Source organism: Hylobates moloch, unplaced genomic scaffold (genome assembly GCF_009828535.3).
Source record: "Hylobates moloch isolate HMO894 unplaced genomic scaffold, HMol_V3 SCAFFOLD_2, whole genome shotgun sequence".
NCBI lineage: Eukaryota > Metazoa > Chordata > Mammalia > Primates > Hylobatidae > Hylobates > Hylobates moloch.
Genome location: NW_026652277.1, coordinates 103351159 through 103373908, shown reverse-complemented (window position 1 = coordinate 103373908; position 22750 = coordinate 103351159). Strand labels below are relative to the sequence as shown.

At 40.9% G+C, this 22750-nt stretch overlaps 1 protein-coding gene and 1 long non-coding RNA gene across 6 annotated transcripts in view; one reads left to right on the top strand and one right to left on the bottom strand.

The window, feature by feature from the left end:
* Positions 1-528: 528 nt before the first annotated feature.
* Positions 529-11331, bottom strand: LOC131382843 (uncharacterized). The gene is made up of 4 exons (XR_009212415.1): positions 11118-11331; positions 6049-6138; positions 2870-2956; positions 529-639 (listed from the first exon to the last, which is right to left on the bottom strand). It is a non-coding gene; the product is annotated as an uncharacterized LOC131382843 (long non-coding RNA).
* Positions 11180-22750, top strand: part of SNX14 (sorting nexin 14) — an 87203-nt gene continuing 75632 nt past the window's right edge. For 3 of the 5 annotated variants that reach the window (XM_032154590.2, XM_032154573.2, XM_032154565.2), the window contains exon 1: positions 11345-11630. In XM_032154590.2, the coding sequence (XP_032010481.1) occupies positions 11491-11630 (140 nt within the window). In that variant the 5' untranslated portion in view covers positions 11345-11490. Of the gene's footprint in view, positions 11247-11288; positions 11631-22750 lie in introns of those variants that run through there. The other 2 variants (XM_032154601.2, XM_032154581.2) reach the window with 2 other exon arrangements.

Below are 22750 nucleotides of genomic sequence, written 5' to 3'. Positions count from 1 at the left end.
GTAGTGAGTCGAGATGGCGCCACTGCACTCCAGCCTGGGCAATAGAGTGAGACTCCGTCTCAAAAAAAAAAAAAAAAAAAAAAAAAAAAGTCTTACTCTGTTATCCAGGCTGGAAATCTGTAGCACTGTCATAGCTCACTGCAGCCTCAAACTCCTGGGCTCAAGCAGTCCTCCTGCCTCAGCCTCCCACAGTGCTGGGATTACAGGCATGAGCCACTGTGCCTGGTCTCTTGGTCATGTTTATTACTTGAATACACTTAAGTCTTTACTTAAATGAGTTTTAGAATCTCTGATTCTCATAAGGAAATAGTACACTGAGTAGTTTTCCTTCATTTTCCACTTCCTGTTGGGTATCCTTCCTTTCTTACTGTCAAGATTATAATACTTTACAACTGATTACCTTATACTTGCCTCTAGACTGCAGAGAGGAAAAACAACATATATAATGTACTTGCCCATCCTTGTCCATCACAGCAGTTTATTTTATATATGTATATAAAATAAGACTGTGGTCTTATTACTCTTGAATGCTAAAAATTTTAAGTTACCAGTTTCTTATATGATGCATTGAAATATTAGTTCACATCAGTTTTCTCTTTGTGCTTCTGATTTCCTCAGACGTTTGGTGATTCTTCGTATCTATCAAAGAAGGATATTAGGAAAAGTGGTGTTGACTTGTCTGCTGAGATGGCTTACTGCATGTTGTGTGTGTGTGAGAAAATGAGGACTAATAGCCTTTATTTTTAGCTTTCGTGGGAGTAGTGAGGCAAGTAGGGTACCCTCTCCAGTGTCAGAAGAGTTTTCAATTGCAGGAGTTCTGACTGCTCTCAGGTTACTCACTTTGAGAGGGAGGTAGACCCTAAAAGCAATTTTACCACTGTCAAGTCTCAGCCCTTTCACTCCTACAAACTAGGAGGTCTTGCTTTTTCCTTCTCAACTCATCCCTCTCATGGAAAGTTGCTCCTGCTGTTTGTAGCAAAATTAATATGAGCCTCATTTCTTCATCTTTTGTATGAAGGAATATGAATTTATCTTTTGTATCTAAATTGTGCAATTTAGTATAAAAGGTGCTAGTTTTAAAATAGAACTGGTAGTAAAACACAGTAGCATGGTGCCACCTCCTGAATTAGGAGAAATCTTAATCTGTATTATCACTTCCATATCACTGCTCATTTAAAATATATTGTCTTGGAAAAGCAAGTCTTACTTGGAAAGAGAACAGGTACATAGAGGACATTTTGTGACTAAGGATGCAAATTTAGTGACATTCTTAATGGAGAAAAGCATATTATTTTGGAAGCCCTTTTTTGTTTTGTTGTTTTTGAGACAGGGTCTCTGTTGCCCAGGCTGGAGTGCAGTGGTGCAATCATGGCTCACTGCAGCCTTAACCTCCCCGGCTCAAGCAATCCTCCCACTTCATCCTAATAGCTGGGACCATGGATGTGTGCCACCATGCCCGGCTAATTTTTCTTTCTTTTGAGACAGAGTTTCGCTCTTGTTGCCCAGGCTGGAGTGCAATGGCATGATCTTGGCTCACTGCAACCTCTGCCTCCTGGGTTCAGGTGGTTCTCCCAACTCATCCTCCTGAGGAGCTGGGATTACAGGCGCCCGCCAACCACGCCCAGCTAATTTTTGTATTTTTAGTAGAGATGGGGTTTCAACATGTTGGCCAGGCTGGTCTTGAACTCCTGACCTCAGGTGATCCGCCCACCTCTGCCTCCCAAAGTGCTGGGTTTATAGGTGTGAGCCACCGTGCCCGGCCAATTTTTTTTATTTTTCAGAGAGATGAGGTCTCCCTATGTTGCTGAGGCTGGTCTCAAACTGGGCTCAAGTGATCCTCCCGCCTTGCCTCCCATTGTGTTGGGGTTACAGGTGTGAGCCACTGTACCTGGCCTGAAAGGCCTTTTTGGAAATAGGTTCAGAAAATGTTTCCACATTTAGTTTCTGAACATTTAAAACTAAACCATTGAGAATTTCTTTTTCCCCATCCTATTTAACAGTTTTCCTTTCTGTCTTGTTATTTTCAGCAAGGCAAAATTTTTGGCAGGTTATGAAACTTCATACCTTATTGTGGCAGGGATCTCAAACCTACTTTCCAGGTTTGATGTTCTGGGGTTTGATGAAAATCCACGTTAATTTACTTCTGGAATATATTCTATACTTCTGTCAACTCTGGTGATTAGGGAATCTAATTTTCTACATAAAGGCAAGTCAAACTTCTTGAGTCACTTTGGCTTCAAGGTATCAAAACAGTTCTTAATTAGATTTTGTGATATTAAATATTGGCTGATACCAAGGAAGAAACTGACTTGAAAGGTTTCTGGTACCAACAATCTTGGCTAATTTTTTTTTTTTTTTTTTGAGACGGAGTCTTGCTCTGTCGACAGACTGGAGTGCAATGGTGAGATCTCGGCTCATTGCAGCCTCTTCCTTCTGGATTCAAGTGAGTCTCCTGCCTCAGCCTCCCAAGTAGCTGGACTACCGCTCAGCTAATTTTTGTATTTTTAGTAGAGATGGGGTTTCACCATGTTGGCCAGGCTGGTCTTGAACTCCTGACCTCAGGCCATCCGCCTGCCTCGGCCTTCCAAAGTGCTGGGATTACAGGTGTGAACCACTGTGCCTAGCCTAATTTGGCTAATTTTTCAGTGGTAACAGTATCTGGCCAGTCACACATACAAATGTACATACATTCATAGATATATACACACATTAATAGGAAACTAAAGAGGGAAATAAATCTTTAGTAGACCTAGATCTTTTAGTTAAAATTTATGGACATAAAATGCTCCTAATTTTCTTTTATTCATATGGCTTTCCCATTCTAACAAGCCTGATCTGGCTTGTATATTTATTTTCCACATATACTTACAAAGGTATAGGTTGGTGAAGTAAAATGCTGTCTGTGCATTAATGTAGTTTTCTCATTTCAACGACTTAGGTAGTTTTTTCAGGAGTTCTGGATGAGACACTGAAAATCTGTTAGTCATTGGGCCATTTAATGGAAGCAGCTACGTACAAACATTTAACCTCTGAGCCTCAGTTTCCTTGTAAAAAGATATTTTTCCAGCTCTCAATTATATCCTATGAATACAGGATTTATAGGATCGTGTCTTTTTTTTTTTTTTTTTTTTGGAAAATTCTGCCTAGAGGACTTTTGACATTATTTCATTCACGCTTTTATGTGGAGATTTATTTTAACAAAAGAATAAATGATACATTAAAAAGTAGACTTAATTCGCCCTGTAATACCTTACATGTATGAACATTTGGTACATTATTTTTGTGATAGCTCTTTGAGGGAAAGATAGGGTAAATACGACTCTTGAAAGTTGAGGAAGCTAACACTGAAGCATATATTTTCTTACATTCTGAGGAGGAAAACTATCAAGCTCTCATTGGTCCACAAAGCATTATTCCAAGTTATTCCCAAATTTCCCTAAATTACCATGTTAATGCATGAATTGGGAGTTAACCTGAATCACACAGATGTTAGCTAATACATGAATCTACTTTCGTGGGAGTAACTCCGTTTTAGAATAGGTGTTCATTTATTCTAAGTTTCTTAGTTTTGAAATTCTAGTCAGAATTCTCAATGCTAATAGATGAATGAACCTGATGAGGAAATACAAAACAGTCCAACTGCTAAACCAACCTCCTAGATTTTATTTATGTTAATAATTGTTCTCTTAACAATTACAGGGCCACCATATAGTCTAAAATAGCATCAGTGTTCTGATTACCAGTGACTCCCCAAGTAAACTGTCTTTAGGCTGAAAGCCCACATATTTAATTATCAGTAAAGCATTTTATTGCACCTTTTCTAGTGAGCTTGGTGGTTTTGGAATGATACCTCTTTTAAGTACAGTCTCTGTTGCACTCAGGCTGGAGTGCAGTGGCGCTATCTCGGCTCACTGCAACCTCCGCCTCCCGGTTTCAGGTGATTTTCCCACCTTAGTCTCCCAAGTAGCTGGGATTACAGCCACCATGCCTGGCTAATTTTTCGTATTTTAAATAGAAACTAGGTTTCACCATATTGGCCAGGTTGGTCTCAACTCCCGCCTCAGGTGATCACCTGCCCGCCCCGGCCTCCTTAAGTGCTGTGATTACAGGCATGAACCACCACGCCCAGCCTCCCCTCTCTTTTTAAGAGTTGTTCACAGGATACCAGTGTCCCCATATGAAAATTATATATTTTAAAGATTTAACCCCTAGGGTATTTACTACATTTACTTAACCTTCTTGAAAATTGGCACTTTGCCAGGTTATCTCATCTTCCATCCTTACCTGTTCTTATTTTCCTTTTTCCCTGTATACTTGTTTCCTTGATCACATCTACATTACAGCCCCATACCATATCTGTGTGGACTCCTGCTTTAGTGTCAGGGCTTCTTTGATCTCTGTTATGTGCAGTTCTGCATTTCAGCTGTCTGCTGAACACATTCAAGTGCTCTTCTCCATCAGCAACTGTCTCATTAATTTCTCACTTCATATCCGGTCACATTTGATCATTTACTTCAAGAGGCCTGAAATGTCCTCTCTGTCCAAGTCCTACCAGTCCTTTAGGAAGTTCAGATCTGGCATAACTCCTTATAAATAAGTTAAACTACTAACTTATTTATAAGTTAATACTTATAAGTGGCACATTTAATTTACTGGTTCTCTACATCTAGCTCCAGAGTCGACGACAGTATTGTCAAATAGAAATGAAATGCAAACCACATATGTAATTTAAAGTTTTATAGTTTGGCCCCAGTTCATCCTTCTAGTGTAATTTTCCATTAATACTCTCTAAAGAAACTGCCTGCCTTGTGTTTCTTTGGCTCATCTCACAGCTTCTGATGTCTTGAATTGTGCCACATTTTCTTCAACCAAAATAGGTTAAAATCATCTTACTGTAGGCACATTAGAACTACCAACATCGTATCCCTGAGGAACAAGTACAGTTTGGAGAACATTAAAAGTCTTGGCTTTGCCTTCTGGGGCAAATAAGGCTATTAGCTGATTTTTTTTCTTTTCTTGGTTTTGTTTTTGTGAGATGGAGTCTGGCTCTGTCACCCAGACTGGAGTGCAATGGTGCAATCTAGGCTGACTGCAACCTCTACCTCCCGGGTTCAAGCGATTCTTCAGCCTCATCCTCATGAGTAGCTGGGATTACAGGCACGTGCCACTACACCCAGCTAATTTTTGTATTTTTTATTAGAGACAGAGTTTTGCCATGTTGGCCAGGCTGGTCTCAAACTCCTGACCTCAAGTGATCCGCTCGCCTCATCCTTCCAAAGTGCTGTGATTACAGGCATGTGTCACTGTGCCCAGCCTTTATTGTGGTATAGGTTTGTGATAGAAAAAATTTATCAGCCTCTGCTTAAAGATAACTTCAGGATCAAAAGTGTACTTTATTTTTTTTTTTTGAGACAGGTCTTGCTCTGTTGCCCAGGCTGGATTGAAGTGGCACCATCTCGGCTCTCTGCAGCCTCGACCTCTGGGGCTCAAGGGATCCTCCCACCTCAGCCTGGGACCACAGGTGTGTGCCACCATATCCAGCTAATTTGTTTTTGTTTTTTTTTGTTTTTTGTTTTTTTTGAGGCAGAGTCTTGCTCTGTTGCCCAGGCTGAAGTGCAGTGGCATGATCTCAGCTCACTGCAACCTCTGTCTCCCGAGTTCAAGTGATTCTCCTGCCTCAGCCTCTCGAGTAGCTGGGAATATAGGCACGCGCCACCATGCCTGGCTAATTTTTGTATTTTTAGGAAAGATGAGGTCTCACCATGTTGCCCAGGCTGGTCTGGAACTCCTGACCTCAAGTGATCTGCCCGTCTCAGCCTCCCAAAATGCTGGGATTACAGGTATGCGCCACTGTGCTTGGCCCCTAATTTTTGTTGATTTTTTTCATGTAGAGAGGTTTCACCATGTTGCCTAGGCTGAAAGCCACAGTTTTAAAACATCTGATGTCATTTGAAAATCTGATATTTCTATGCTTTGCAATAGCAGGAACCTTCAGAATCATTTAAATTATTACTGCTACCCTTAACAATTTTTTTTGGCAGTGCGTACCTGGTAATTACAATCTTTCCTCCACCATGGTAAGTAATAGTTTCATATGTTGCTTTACATAGTAGAAGACACAATGGAACTTGGCAGAGGCTGAAGAGTAAATAGATTTAAACCAATTTAATTATGTTAACATTTGAAAACTCAGTACTTGCAAGGGACTATCTAGATAGGGATATTTGTCATAGGCGTCTTAACTCTGAAGCTACTTAAATGCCCCACAAAAATTGCTCTAGTTCTGCCATCAGTGTTTCTGTGAGCATTCTTAAAGCTTTCTTTTTAGCCACAAGAAATAACTGAAAGCTGATGTTTTTAACTATATATAAGCATTTTTTTTTTGTTGTTTTTAACTAAAAATAGAAGTGATAGAACTATTCTCTGAACATCTGGGGACAGCAGAGTTCTTAATTGTCTTGAGTACTTAAGGCTATATCTTGAATTGTTTCACAAAATTGACTATAGGCCATAATGCTAAAAATTCAGACTGTTTTAGAATCTTGTGTTCATATGAGTTAAAGAAAAATTCAAATAGTAACTGTCTTTGAATATATAAGGGAAATTTTACAATGAAAATTTTCAAAATTATTATTCAAGATTTATACTTAGATATATTATGTTGAGTTTATTTTCTGGAATCAGCTTGCCAAAAGAGGAAAAGTTTATTTTTAGTGAAGGTAAAAATTGATTTTAATTATTTGGTAGCAACCCTTACTAGTAGAATAAGAGCTCAAGTACCAATATTAGTGATTTTCACAGTTCTGAACCAAGCCTGGTTGCCTGGTGGTTTTTAGGACAACAGTGAAGAGCTTTAATTTTTACATTTTGGGAAATAGCTTGTGAGAGGTAAGAAGGATTGCAAAGTTTTTCCAAAATATTTTATGAAGTTAGTGAAGTCAGTTGAAACGTGTATTTAAACATTTGAAGGGATATAGTTAACATTTTTTTAATGAGAGGAAACCACTGTCTGTAGTTCAGAAATACGATGGAGTGTTTTACTTATTTAAGGGGTAATTTGAAAAGTAAACAAAAGCATTGGCCTACAAGAGAATGGTGATGTTGGATTATAAGTTGCTTTTTCTAATCGTTAATATTCATCAACAGGTGAGTATATTTTCAGTTTCCAAGCAGTTATGAATTTACATTTTCTCAAATTATAACTAGCTTTCTGCTTCTCCAAAAGTGAGGCTTAAGAGGATGGCTATTTCATCATAAATTAGAAAAACGACTACAAATATGAAATGATTAATTTTTTGGTACTAAGATAATGAGACCATCCAGAATTTTATGATCAAAACATGGCTTTTACCCAGGGAGTATCTGTAGTTGAGCCACTGGCTCTCTAACATTGTTAGTTCTTTGTATCTTCCCAATGGAGGTTTTACCTCATGGCCATAAAAATAAAAGAGGGTTAAATGTGAAAATAATAACTGCATTTTGAACATCTCAGAACCTCCACTTGTAAAAATTACTTAATGTTCCTCTTCCTTGAATTACATATTTTCCATTGTAATAAGTTCCTGTTTTGAAAACCAAGGAAAGGAACATTTTTTGAAGAAAGTTCAGGGGCCTCTTCAACAGGTGTTTTATCAAGAGGTTGATATGTAGGGATAGGTTGTGGGGGAGAAAAGGGTGTTATGAAATGTAAAATTAAGGCTGTAAAAATAACATTAGGGATGCCACAAAAGGTGAAATATAAACCATGATCATTTGAGACAAGGGAAAAACAGGGCTTTGAAAGTGCCTGTCATGTGATAGGAGGCATCTGTAAGGGAGAGACTGAAATGGCTCCCAGGGGTAGTATATCCATGCTCTTCCCGATATACCTGTGCCATACAAATAATGACCCTCAACACGTTAAAATGTGGTTTACATTCAGGGTCATCAGAGTTTAGGCCTAATTTCTGCAATTCAGGTATTCGTCATTACCTTGCAAACTTATTGTACCAACATAAAAAGCATTTTGCTGGTGTGGTGGGGAGAAATCAGGTTAAATTAAGTAGAAGCATTTTGGGAACTTTGCCTAGTACTTCATGACTTCTGAAAATTATAAGTGAAAGCAGAGATAAGTCCTATTCTTTGCTCACATTATTTCCCACAGGCCTTTCCAGGTCCTTATAGCTAAAAATTTCCCTTTTGCCATTAATTGTCATTAAAAAAAAAGATTATACAGTCTTTATGTATAAAACTGCTGCCCTTTATAACATTTTATGTGACTTGTTTGCTTCACTAGATTGTAAGACTTTGGAGGTCAGAAAAAAATGCATCTAAATTAATTGTATCTGCCACCACATCTAGCACAGTGCCTTACACTTACTTGCTATTCAATAAATATATTCATAAAAATAATGGACATATTACTGGATTGCAGTTTAATGTCTATGAGCCCTTTAAATGCATTATCAAATTTTTAACTTTTTATAGTTTGTCAATGTACACCTAGCACATATGTGACCTTTGTAGCATTTATAAAAAATTTACACATTTAATTGTACTGGCTCTCCACAGCTAGCAGAGTCTATAACAGTACTGTGTAGTAGAAATATGCAAGCTACATAGGTAATTTTAAGGTTTCTAGCTACCTTAAAGTAAAAATACTTTTAGGCAATTACTTCCAAAACATTTAATATGTAATTGCCTTAAAACTAATTTTAATTTACATTTAATACAGTTTTCATGGTAAGTCTTTGAAATGTGATAGGTACTTTACACATCACAACAAGCCACATTTCAAGTGCTCAATGGCCATATGCGGCTACTGACTATTGTATTGGACAGTGCAGATGTAGAACTTTAGCGTAGGCAGTCAGCCTTTCTGGACCTCAGTTTTCCTAGAAATCAGGTATTTAATATGTCATTTTCATTTTAGGTTGTAATCCAAATAAAAGCTAATTGGTTTAGCTCATTATTGTCATGTTCATAAAGCCATAAAATTTGAAAAAAAATTTTTGTATTAAGCATTGTACAGAGATATTTAACAGGCACTTTCCAACTTTCCACCCATTTTAGCACCGCCCCCCTCAGTTTTATGAAGATAGCTGTTTTAGAGTTGAGGTAGGAGTGAGATAGATCAAGTTAATCTTGCTAACATGTTGCTAAGTAGGAGATAGAGCTAGTTTCAGAACCGGGTTGATTGTGGATATTCCATATAACCTCTCGCAAGTTCAGAACTTAACAAGATTGGGGAAAAAATTTCGAGCTCTGTGCGTGTAAAGGTGGACTCTAGACCATAGGCTAAAGACATTTAATGAAATAAAGGTTATTTCCTTAGATGAGGTCCGTAGTGGCAGAAATTGAATTATGTTTCTTGCTTTAGGTGTGGAAATTCTCTGCCATAAAGAATTTCCTTATGGCTGAAGTTTATTACATTTTTTTCCTTTTCTAATCATAAAAGCCATTTGGAAATTTAAATTATCTATTGTCTAGTTAACTTATTCTAATTGCCTCTGAGAAATCAGATGGGAAAGAAGTTTTTAATTGGATGTTGTAGTGATGTCTGATTTGAACAGAACTCAAAACATTTTGTCTTTAAAATATACTGGCTGTTGGTGAAAAGAGTAATTTCAAAATAAGGCTTTAAAAGGAAGCAAAAGTTTTAAACAAAAGGCAACAATTTATCAGACAGGTTAATAACAACATTATTTGTCATGAGATTAGTTTTTTAAAAAGTAATTTACAAAAGTGTAAAGCACTGAAGTCCATAAGAGGCACTTGATAACATGTAGATCCACTCAACATACACCTGTTTTAGTATAAACAGATAATTCAAAGACGCTTAAAAACTGCCAAAGTGAAATTAATAAATGGTTAAATATGTACCTAGAAACATTTTTAAAAAGTGGTAAGCTTTCCAATGATGTTACACTGTAGCCTTTTAAATGGTTTAGTCACAAACAGAAAAATATATTTGTGATGTTTAGACAATAATACCTAATCGTGAGGATCAGTGAAATTGTTTACTTTTATACACCACTGTGGAATTGGTACCACTATTCTACAAAGCAGTTTGACTGTATCAAGAATGTTTGTTTTTACCCTTTGACCCAGTAATTGTATTAAAGTTGATTGTAAATAATTAGAAATGTGCATAGGTTTATGATCAAGGATGGTAATATCAATGGACTTTAGTGGTTAGCAATAATGGAACAGGATGGTACATTCTGATAAAGGATAATGCATCATTAAAGATCCATGTTTTTGTAATACGGGAAAATATGAAACTTCATACACCATTAAAAAACATCTGTTTCCCCACTTTGAAGGATAAGATCCTAGGAAAGAGAGATGACAGGCGTAGGCTCTGGAATGTGTTCAAATCCCGGCTTTGTTAGTTTTATGATCCTAAGTTCCTTTCTGTCTCAGTAATTTGCCTGTATAATGATTGAAACTATAGTACTGTACCTACACCATGGGGTGAATGCATGAAGGTCAAATGAAATTGCTTACTGCCTGTACCGCCTAAGTAAATTTTAGCGATAATAGTCTTTCTGCATCTCTCATTGTAGCGGACAATACAGAAAAAAAAATTTAGAAATGTGATGAATTAGTAAAGGGAAAACCCCATGAGACTTTATAAGCGGGATTTTACCTAACCTGCCAACCTGCCTCTTCCAAGCACTTGGATTTTGATTGGGCTCCCAGAGCCGGCGTGAATTGAGCTCTACCTTGCGCGTGAGCGCGCAAAAGAGATTTTGTTGGGGTGGCGGCCTGGTGAGTTGTATTCTTTATTCTAGGGCTGTTTTACTCGCCACCCCCCCAGCCCCCAACACGCCCCTTTTAAAATACCGACTCAAAGGAGTCCTCTTATCCCCATCTCCCTTAGGCGTCACGCAAAGCTCCGACCTTCCCCCACCCGGAGCCGAGTGTACGGTGAGGTGCGGAGCATTGCGGGGTCGGGGAAGCGCTACCACCCGCTCCATCCCTCTGCGGGTTCGTGTCACGAAGACTACAGTTCCCAGCAGGCTCCACGAGCTCCGGTTGCCCCTCAGGCAGCGCCCGGAGGCTACGGGGGTGCTGTAGTTTCTTCCGGGCTCCCTACAACCTTCTTCCCTCTCCTCCGCAATACAGGCAGTTACCGGGTGCTGGGGCTGTCCTTTGATTTCCGGAAATGGCCAGTCGCCAGTGTTGTCAGAGTTTCCGCGGAAGACTGCGCGCTACTCTGGCCAGGAGGGCGGAGCGGCGAGACGCTAGAGGCTTTGCGCTAGGTGACGACTTCGGGCACGTTCTACGGCCGTTCCTCTGGTCGGCTGGGGATGGCGGCCGCGCACGCGCGGCGGGGGGCGTGGGGCTGGGCCCAGCCGGACGCGACCGCAGCCTGTGGCTACTAACTGCCGGTAGGCGTCTGTGTGCGCCGCCAAGTCGGTGGGGCGGGGACGCGAGGTGCGGATGGGGGATCGCCTTGACCTCTGCCTCAGCCAGTAGCGCAGCCTCGGCCTCGCCGTTACGGAGATGGTGCCCTGGGTGCGGACGATGGGGCAGAAGCTGAAGCAGCGGCTGCGACTGGACGTGGGACGCGAGATCTGCCGCCAGTACCCGCTGTTCTGCTTCCTGATGCTCTGTCTCAGCGCCGCCTCCCTGCTTCTTAACAGGTAACGCCGCAGCGCGGAGCCCGGGCGGCGGCATCTCTCCGAAGGTGCGGACGCCCGGCCCGTGCTGCTTAACCGTGCGGAGGCCGCGTAGCTGCGGGACTGGAGACTAGTGGGGAGAGCGAGCTCCGCAGAGGAGCGGCCTCGGGAGCACGGCCGAGCGTGGGGCCGGAAGCACAGGCCGGTGGGGTGGGGTTGATTGCCTCCTTTCCCGAGGCTTCGTCTCCTGAGCTTTTTCTCATTCATTTCTCAAAACGAGTCCTTTATCTTCGTTGCTTTTCAAAAGTGAAATCCATGTGTCGGCTCAAATTGAGACTACAGAGGCAGTCAAGTCAGCTGACGGAGGAGTGTTCAAGGTCCAGTTCGTAACCGCAATTTTAGGCAGAATCCGCACACCTCCAGCGCGTTCTTCCATCTCCCCACCCCCTACCCCCTCAGCTTGCAGCTGTAGCTTTTCCCGCAGTATTGTTGAATAAAACAGACGATCATAAAGATTTGTTGGACAGAAATCAGAAAGCAAAGTGGTACCCGTCCCAACATCCCTAGAATTTTTTTTTTCGAGACGGAGTCTCGCTCTGTCCCCCAGGCTGGAGTGCAGTGGTGCGGTCTCGGCTCACTGCAAGCTCCGCCTCCCGGGTTCACGCCATTCTCCTGCCTCAGCCTCCCGAGTAGCTGGGGCTACAGGCGCCAGCCACCACCCCTGGCTAATTTTTTGTATTTTTTTTTTTTTTTTTTTTAGTAGAGACGGGGTTTCACCGTGTTAGCCAGGATGGTCGCGATCTCCTGACCTCGTGATCCGCCCGCCTCAGCCTCCCAAAGTTCTGGGATTACAGGCGTGAGCCACTGCGCCTGGCCTTATTTATTTTTTTGAGACAGTCTCAGTCCATCACCCAGGCTAGACAGTGGCATGATCTTGGCTCATTGCAACCTCCACCTCCTGGGCTCAAGCAGTCCTCCACACTTCAGCCTCCCAGTAGCTTGGACTATATATAGGCTGAGCTAATTTTTTAAGTTTTTTTGTGTACAGACGAGGTCTCACTATATTGCCCAGGCTGGTCTCAAACTCCTGACCTCAGGAGATCCACTTGCCTCTGCCTCCCAAAGTGCTGGGATTACAGGTGTGAGCTGTTGTGCCTGGCCTAGCCGTTTAAATGAGCAATTTCCACACCCACCCCCCCCCCCCCCCCACCCCCCTCCCCCGCCGAAGCAGTTTGTATAAGGTAGGTATCTGTTTCATGAAAGTTTGGTAAAACCATTTGGGCCAGGGGCCTTTTATTGGCAACCAGGATTCTAATTACTATTTTAATTTCTTTAATGATAATTGCTCTATTCAAATTCTCTAATTTTTCACTTACTAGTTGCTAGCATTTTTATCTTTTAAAAAATTTATTTAAGGCAGGGTGTGGTGGCTCACGCCTGTAATTCTAGCACTTTGGGAGGCCAAGGCGGGAGGATCACTTGAGCCCAGAAGTTCGAGACCAGCCTGGGTAACATGGCGAAACCCTGTCTCTCCAAACAAGTAGTTGGTCATGGTGGTGTGTGCCTGTAGTCTCAGCTACCCAGGAGGCTGAGGTGGGAGGATCACTTACTTGAGCCTAAGAAGTCAAGGCTGCAGTAAGCTCTGATCATGTTACTGCATTCCAGCCTGGGATGACAGAGCGAGACTCTGTCTCAAAAAAATTATTAAAAAGTTATTTTATATAAGTTTTCCATTTATTAATGTATAGTTGTTCATAGTCTTATTTTTTATTTCAGTATAGCTATGGTTACTTTTTTCTTTCTGTGTTTTATATATTTGTATCCTTGATCTGTCTTGCCAGAGGTTTGTCTTTTTAATTAACTTTTGATATTGCAAATTTCCAAGCATACATAAGAGAGTGTAAAAAACTTGCAAGCACCCATTACTCAACTTTAACAACTATCCATATTTTGTCATTTTTTTTTTTTGCCTAATCTTTTTAAGAAATGTCTTGTAGAGTGGGTGAGGTGGCCCATGCCTGTAATTCTGACTCTCTGGGAGGTGGAGGTGGGAGGATCACTTGAGGCCAGGAGTTGGAGATGAACTTGGGCAACATAGAAAAACGCTGTCTCTCTCTCTCTTTCTCTCTTTCTTTTTTTTTGAGATGGAGTCTCACTTTGTCACCTAGGCTGGAGTGCAGTGGCGTGATCTTGGCTCATTGCAATCTCCACTTCCTCGGTTCAAGGGATTCTTGTGCTTCAGCCTCCCAAGTAGCTGGGATTACAGGCATCCACCATCATGCCTGGCTAATTTTTGTGTTTTTGGTGGAGACCCCCAACATGGGGTTTTGCCATGTTGGCCAGGCTGGTCTCAAACTCCTCACCTCAAGTGATCTGCCCACCTCGGCCTCCCAAAATGCTGGAATTACGCACCTGGCCAGAAAGACCCTGTCTGTACCAAAAAAGGAAAAAAAAAAGCGGGCCTATGGTCCTAGCTACTTGGGAGGCTGAGGTGGGAGGATTCCTGGAGCCAAGAGTTCAAGGCTACAGTGAAATATGATTGTGCCCCGACACTCCAGCTTGGGTGACAGAGCAAGACCCTGTCTCTATAAAAGATAGAAATTAAAAAAAAATCACTTCTATACAAAACTATAATATTACAAAATTAACAATAATTGGTCAATATCATCTAATAACTACTCCATAATAAAATTTTCCCTATTGAGTAAAAATGTATAGTGCAATTGTTCTAATTGGTATCCAAACAAGTTCTACTCCTGTTTGGTTGCTACATCTCAAGCTTTTCTAAATGTCTTATAATCTAGAATAAGAGTTGACACATTTTTTTCTGTAAAGTGTTAGGTATTAAATATTTTAGGCTTTCTATACCATGCTAGGTCTCTGTTGCTTATTCTTCTTTTTAAAAAACCCTTTAAAAATGTAAAACCTTTCTTAGTATGAGGGGCATACAAAAACAGGTATACTTTTGTCCACAGGCCATCATTTGTCAACTGCTGATCTGAAAGATCCTTCCTCACCATTTTTTTCTCGTTGCCATTGACTTGTTGAGGAAACTGGATCATTTGTTCACATTCTGGATTTTGTTGATGGTTTCCTTGTAGTGTCTTGTTTTTTAATCCTCACATTTGTATTTTTGGTAGTCACAGTGTTTGATCTATAGGCTCAATTAGATTTTGTTTTTTTTTTTTCCTTGGCGGGGAATGGTGCAAGAAGACTTTAGTGATGCCATGTACATTCCATTGCATCACATCAGTGGATATGTACGATGGGGTTGCTCCACTTTTAATGGATTCAGTTAATGTCCGCCGATACTGTGTCCAACAAACTTACTCTTTGGTTTTACCATTTATTTATTTCCTGAATCAGTTACTTAATTATGGGCTACAACATGGTTATTCTCTAATTCTCTCATTTCTTCTGTATTTTTAAGTTTGATTCTTTTTTGTAGAATTGCTTTACTCCATCCATTAGGTCTATTTAGTTATTCTGATAGATAGTTCAAATTGGAAAAGTAGGATAAATGTTTACTCTTTATTAATTTTTAGAGTAATAATTGGTACCCTACTAACCTCCACTAGTATCCAGTTAGAAGTTTGATTGTTTTATTAACTTTTCCAAAGAACTAGCTTATATTTTGTTAATTTGTCATTGTTGTCTATTTCATTGATTTCTGCTCTTGACTGTTTCCTTCCTTTTCATGTGTTTGTATTGTTTTCCCCCCAAGTTTCTGAATGCTTAGCTTATTGGTTTTCAGTGTTTTTGTTGTTATTGTTTGTTTGTTTGTTTTCTTAATTATACTTTAAGTTCTGGAATACATGTGCAGAACGTGCAGGTTTTTTACATAGGTATACATGTGCCATGGTGGTTTGCTGCACCCTCAACCCATCATCTACATTAGGTATTTCTCCTAATGCCATCCCTCCCCCAGTCCCCCACTCCCCAACAGGCCCTGGTTTGTGATATTCCCCTCCCCTGTGTCTGTGTTCTCATTGTTCAACTCCCACTTACGAGTAACAACATGCGGTGTTTGGTTTCTGTTCCTGTGTTAGTTTGCTGAAAATGATGGTTTCCAGCTTCATCCGTGTTCCTGAAAAGGACATGAACTCATCCGTTTTTATGGCTGCCTAGTATTTCATGGTGTATATGTGCCAATTTTCTTTATCCAGTCTATCACTGATGGGCATTTGGGTTGGTTGCAAGTCTCTGCTATTGTGTATAGTGCTGCAATAAACAAACGTGTGCATGTGTCTTTATAGTAGAATGATTTATAATCCTTTGGGTATATACCCAGTAATGGGATTGCTGGGTCAAATGGTATTTCTGGTTCTAGATCCTTAAGGAATCACCACATTGTCTTCCACAATGGTTGAATTAATTTACACTCCCACCAACAGTGTAAAGGTGTTCCTGTTTCTCCATATCCTCTCCAGCACCTGTTGTTTCCTGACTTTTTAATGATTGCCATTCTAACTGGCTTGAAATGGTATCTCATTGCGGTTTTGATTTGCATTTCTCTAATGACCCGTGATGATGAGCTTTTTTTCATATGCTTGTTGGCTGCATAAATGTCTTCTTTTGAGAAGTATCTGTATATATCCTTCACCTACTTTTTGATGGGGTTGTTTGTTTTTTTCTTGTAAATTTGAGTTCATTGTAGATTCTGGATATTAGCCCTTTCAGAGATGGATAGATTGCAGAAATTTTCTCCCATTTTGTAGGTTGCCTGTTCACTCTGATGATAGTTTCTTTTGCTGTGCAGAAGCTCTTTAGTTTAACTAGATCCCATTTGTCAATTTTGGCTTTGTTGCCATTGCTTTTGGTGTTTCAGTCGTGAAGTCTTTGCCCATGCCTATGTCCTAAATGGTATTGCCTAGGTTTTCTTCTAGGGTTTTTATGGTTTTAGGTCTTATGTTTAAGTGTTTAATCCATCTTTATTTGATTTTTGTATGAGGTGTAAGGAAGGGGTCCAGTTTCAGTTTTCTGCATATGGCTAGCCAGTTTTTCCAACACTATTTATTAAATAGGGAATCCTTTCCTCATTGCTTTTGTCAGGTTTGTCAAAGATCAGATGGTTGTAGATGTGTGGTGTTATTTCTGAGGCTTCTGTTCTGTTCCATTGGTCTATATATCTGGTTTGGTACCAGTACCATGCTGTTTTGGTTACTGTAGCCTTGTAGTATAGTTTGAAGTCAGGCAGTTTGATGCCTCCAACTGTGTTCTTTTAGCTTAGGATTGTCTGGCTATATAGGCTCTTTTTTGTTTCCATATGAAATTTAAAGTATTTTTTTTTCTAATTCTGTTAAGGAAGTCAGTGGTAGCTTGATGGGGATAGGATTGAATCTATAAATTACTTTGGGCAGTATGGCTATTTTCACGATATTGATTCTTCCTATCCATGAGCATGGAATGTTTTTGCATTGGTTTGTGTCCTCTCGTATTTCCTTGAGCAGTGGTTTGTAGTTCTCCTTGAGAGGTACTTCACGTCCCTTGTAAATTGTATTCCTAGGTATTTTATTCTCTTTGTAGCAATTGTGAATGGGAGTGACTCATGATTTGGCTGTTTGTCTGTTATTGGTGTATAGTAATGCTTGTGATTTTTGCACATTGATTTCGTATCCTTAGACTTTGCTGAAGTTGCTTATCAGCTTAAGTTGATTTTGGGCTGAGACGATGGGGTTTTCTAAATATACAGTCATGTCATCTGCAAACAGAGACAATTTGACTTCCTCTCTTCCTATTTGAATACACTTTATTTCTTTCTTTTGTCTGATTGCCCTGGCCAGAACTTCTAATACTATGTTGAATAGGAGTGGTGAGAGAGGGGATCCTTGTGTTGTGCCGGTTTTCAAAGGGAATGCTTCCAGTTTTTGCCCATTCAGTATGATAATGGCTGTGGGTTTGTCATAAATAACTCTTACTATTTTGAGATAGATTCCATGAATACCTAGTTTATTGAGAGTTTTTAGCATGAAGAGGTGTTGAATTTTATTGAAGGCCTTTTCTGCATCTATTGAGATAATCATGTGGTTTTTGTGATTGGTTCTGTTTATGTGATGGATTATGTTTATTGATTTGTGTATGCTGAACCAGCCTTGCATTCCAGGGATGAAGCCGACTTGATCATGGTGGATGTGCTGGATTCAGTTTGCCAGTATTTTTTTGAGGATTTTCGCATCGATGTTCATCAGGGATATTGGCCTGAAATTTTTTTTTTTTGTCATGTCTCTGCCAGGTTTCAGTGTCAGGATGATACTGGACTCATAAAATAAGTTTAGGAGGAGTTCCTCTTTTTCTGTTGTTTAGAATAGTTTCAGAAGGAATGGTACCAGCTCCTCTTTGTAACTTTGGTAGAATTTGGCTGTGAATCCGTCTGGTCCTAGGCTTTTTTGGTTGGTAGGCTATTAATTACTGCCTCAATTTCAGAACTTGTTATTGGCCTATTCAGGGATTCAACTTCTTCCTAGTTTAGTCTTGGGAGGGTGTCCAGGAATTTATCCATTTCTTCTAGATTTTCTAGTTTATTTCAGTAGAGGTGTTTATAGTATTCTCTGATAGTAGTTTGTGTTTCTGTGGGATCAGTGGTGATATCCCCTTTATCATTTTTTATTGTGTCTATTTGATTCTTCTCTCTCTTCTTTATTAGTCTGGCTAGTGGTCTATTTTGTTAATCTTTAAAAAAAAAAAAAAAAACCAGCTCCTGGATCCATTGCTTTTTTGAAGGTTTTTTTTTGTGTGTGTGTGTGTCTCTATCTCCTTCAGTTCTGGTTTTCAGTGTTCTTTATGTCTGATGAATATAGGGTTTTTCCTTTTTCTTTCAGACTGAAGAACTACCTTTAACATTTCTTGTAGAGTAGGTCTGGTGTTCATGAAATCCCTCAGCTTTTGTTTGCCTGGGAAAGTCCTTATTTCTCCTTCATGTTTGAAGGGTGTTTTTGCTGGATATAGTATTCTAGGGTGAAAGTTTTTTTCCTTTAGCACTTTAAATATGTCTTGCCCTTTATATCATATGTCTCTCCTGACCTGTAAGGTTTCCACTGAAAAATCTGGTGCCAGATGCATTGGAGCTCCGTTGTATGTCATTTGTTTCTTTTTTCTTGGTGCTTTTAGGATCCTTTCTTTATACTTGACCTTTGGGAGTTTAATTATTACATTTCTTCAGGTAGTCTTCCTTAGGTTAAATCTGTTTGGTGTTCCTAATCTTCTTGTACTTGAACATTGATATCTTTCTCTAGGTTTGGGATATTCTCTGTTATTACCCTTTGAATAAACTTTCTACCCTGATCTGTCTCTCTGCCTCCTCTTTAAGGCCAGTAACTCTTAGATTTGCCCTTTCAAGGCTGTCTTTTCAATCTTTTAGATGTGTTTTGTTCTTTTGTTCTTTTGTCTTTTCTGTGTATTTTCAAATAGCCTGTCTTCAAGCTTAGTAATTCTTTCTACTACTTGATCACTTCTACTATTAAGAGACTCTAATGCATTCTTCTATATGTCAGTTGCGTTTTTGAACTCCAGAATTTCTGCTTGATTCTTTTAATTATTTCAATTTCTTCGTTAAATTTGTCTGATAGGATTCTTTATTCATACTCTGTGTTATCTTGAATTTCTTTAAGTTTCCTTAATACAGCTATTTTGAATTCTCCATCTGAAAGGTCACATATCTTTGTTTCTCCAGGATTGGTCCCTTGTGCTTTATTTAGTTTGTTTGGTGGGCCATGTTTCCCTGCATGGTCTTGATGCTTGTGGATGTTTTTCAGTGTCTGGGTATTGAAGAGTTATTTATTGTAGTGTTTGTATTCTGGGCTTGTTTGTATCCTGTCCTTGGGAAGCCTTTCCTGGTATTCGAAGGGATTTGGGTATCATCTACGTTTTTGGTCACTGCAGCCGTATTTGCATTAAGGGGTACTGCAAGCCTAGTAACGCTGTGGTTCTTGCAGACTCACAGAGGTACCTCCTTGGTGGTCTTGGATAAGATCTGGAAGAATTCTCTGGATTACCAGGTAGAGTCTCCTTTTCTCTTCTCCCACTTTCCTCCAATCAAATGGAGTCTCTCTCTGTGCTGAGCTGCCTGGAGCTGGGGGAGGGGTGACACAAATCACCCTTTGGCCACCAGGAGTAGGAGTGTGCTGAGTCAGACCTGAAGCCAGTACAGGCACTGGGTCTCATCCAAGGCCCACTGTAACCACTATCTGGCTACTGACTATGTTAGGGCTCTATAATCAGCAGGTGGTGAAGCCAGCCAGGCTTGTGTCCTTCCCTTCAGGGTGGCAAGTTCCCCTGGATATGGGGTGGTTCCAGAGATGCCATCCAGGAGTCAGGACCAGGAGTTGGAAACCTTAGAAATCTACCTGGTGCTTTATTCTACTGTGGCTGAGCTGGCACCGATACCACAAGACAAAATCCTTACCACTCTTCTTTTTCCCCAGGCAAAAGAGTCTCTCCCCATGTCAACTACCACCATAAGCCCATGGGAGTGCTTCTAGACTCTATCAATCTAACTACTACTGTCAATGTTTACTTAAGCCCAAGGCCTCCTTAGTCAGCTTGTGGTGAATGGTGCCAGGGCCTGCAACTCACCTTTCAGGGCAGTGGACTCCCCTTTGGCCCAGGGTAGGTCTAGAAATGGCCTCTAAGAGCCAAGGCCTGGAATTGGGGACCCCAAAAGCCCTTTTGGTCCTCTACGCCACTGGCCAAGCTGGTACCTGAGCTGCAAGACAACATCCCCTTTACCCTTTCTTCTGCGTTTTTGAAGCAGAAGAAGTCTCTCTTTGTAGCCATCAGAGCAGTGAATGTGCTAGACACACCTGAGGCTGGCATATCTCAGTCTTACCCGAGACCTACTGTGTGACTACCTGGTTACTGCTGCTGTTTTATTCAGAGTCCAAGGTCTCTTTAGTCAGCAGACAATGAATCCTGCCAGGATGGGTCCTTCCTTTAAAGGCAGTGGGTTTCCTTCTGGCCCAGGGTGTGTCTAGAAATGTTGTCTGGGAGCTAGGGCCTGGAATGAGGGCCTCATTACTCTGCCCAGTTCCCTCTCTTCCTGTCCCTGAGATGGTATCCAAGTTGAAAGACAGAGTTATCTTTACTTTCCCCTCTCCTCTCCTCAAGCAGAGGGAAAGGGTCTTTTTTGGACCTGCAAGCTGCACTGCCTGGGACTTGGGTTTCACAAGTCTTCCCTTAGCTGCCTTGGCTGCTGTCTCACTAGTTCACATGCCCTCCAAGTCCACTGGCTTTGAGCCCCAGCACAGTAGTAGGACTTGCCTAGGCGTTACAGTCCTTGTGGCCTAGACTGCCTTTCGAGTTTACTTAAGACCTTTCAAGTTTATTTAAGAACTCAGAGCACTTTAACCTGTGGTGTCAAGGATTGCTGAAACTCAGGTTTGGACTACTGGGATGAGCGATTGCCCTCTGGCCAGGACATGTGTAAATGACCCCTTTCTGGGCATCAGCTAAGTTCTTCCTGGTGTTGGCAGCACTGAGTTTCAGTGCAAATTCTGACAATCGCTGTGTTGTCCCTCTCTCAAGCCGTGTGCTTTCTTTTGCCGTGTGGTCACTTCTGGGGGCTGGAGAAGGGGCATTGGCAATTTCAAGATTGCCTTTGCTACCCTCTTCCGTGCCTCCTTCAGCAATATGAAGTTAAAATCATGTACTGTGATCAGTCACCTGGTTTTTGATTCTTATGAAGGTGTTTTTTTGTTTAGATAGTTGTTAAATTTGGTGTTCCTGTGGGGAGGATGATGAGAGCCTTCTATTTGGCTGTCTTGTTCTGCCTCTCTCTTTCTTTATGGTTCTTTTGTTTACTTTTTTTGCTTTTTGCTTGGCTGTCATTTCAGTTATCTCTGTAGTGAACAGGTATTTTTCTTGCCCATGCCCGGCACCTGGCTCTTGTCCTCTTTGGGGTTGGTCACTTGGGTAATGATGGCCAGGCCATCCATGGGTATGTGGCATGCCAGCTCTTTACCTCTGAAATCTTTTTTTTTTTTTTTAGACGGAGTCCTGTTCTGTCGCCCAGGCTGGAGTATAGTGGCATGATCTCGGCTCACTGCAACCTCTGCCTCCCGGGTTCAAATGATTCTCCTGCCTCAGCCTCCTGAGTAGCTGGGATTACAGGCACACACCACCATGCCCGGCTAATTTTTTTGTACTTTTAGTAGAGACGTGGTTTCACCATGTTGGCCAGGCTGGTCTCGAACTCCTGAGCTCAGGTGATCCGCCCGCCTCGGCCTTCCAAAGTGCTAGGATTACGGGCTTGAGCCACTGCCCCCGGCTACCTCTGAAATCTTAAGAATCAAATATGTCACTTACTCACCAGTGTCAACTTCTTTCATTTAGTCAGTCACATTGTCCCTGCTTCTTGACATTTCAATCTCCTGATTCTACTTTCTTTCTATATGTTGTCCCTCTTCTGTTGTTAGTTACTTTCTGATGCAGTTTAGAGCCAGTCTAGCTTAGATAGATAGCTTGGTCCATCAGTCACTTCATGCAGTCTATTTCCAGTATACTTAACTGCATCCCTTCCATTCTACTCGCCTGTCAGAATCCAAATCTGGGATCAGTGACGCTCTTTGCTTTTTTTAGGTTCATATTCTGAAAACTGAATGCTGCTGGAAAAGATCCCACAACCGAAAGTTCGTTGTCTTCAGCCTCAGTAATGTCCAGCAGTTCCCAGGATACCCCCCTCTTCCCTTTTCCGTGGCAACTGTGTCAGAATTTCCCCAGTCTTCTAGAACCTCTGTTATTTACTCTCTGTCGTGCTACCTTTGTCATTTACTCTCAGGATCTCCTGTTTTATATAAAAGCCATTATATGGCTTTTAATTCTTGTTACCAAATCTACAAATGTAACTGCATATTCATCCTTCTATGCATCCTGTGTGGTGTTGGGAAAGAGACATTTCTCTCATTTATAACTGTTTCTTCCATTTAGATGCTGAATCCTAACAACTCCTACCTTCTGTAAGATAGTATTTACCCAATTATTTCTTTTTTTCTACTTCTTTCCCTCTTGCCTCCTTTTCTCCTATATCACCATTTAAATGTGATCAGGTTTTTAACCAAAAACCTTAACTTACTGTCCCCCTCCAGTTACTGTGTTAGCTCTCCTTTTATTTAGAAAGAGAATTATCTACATTTACCAGTCCCGCTTCCTCA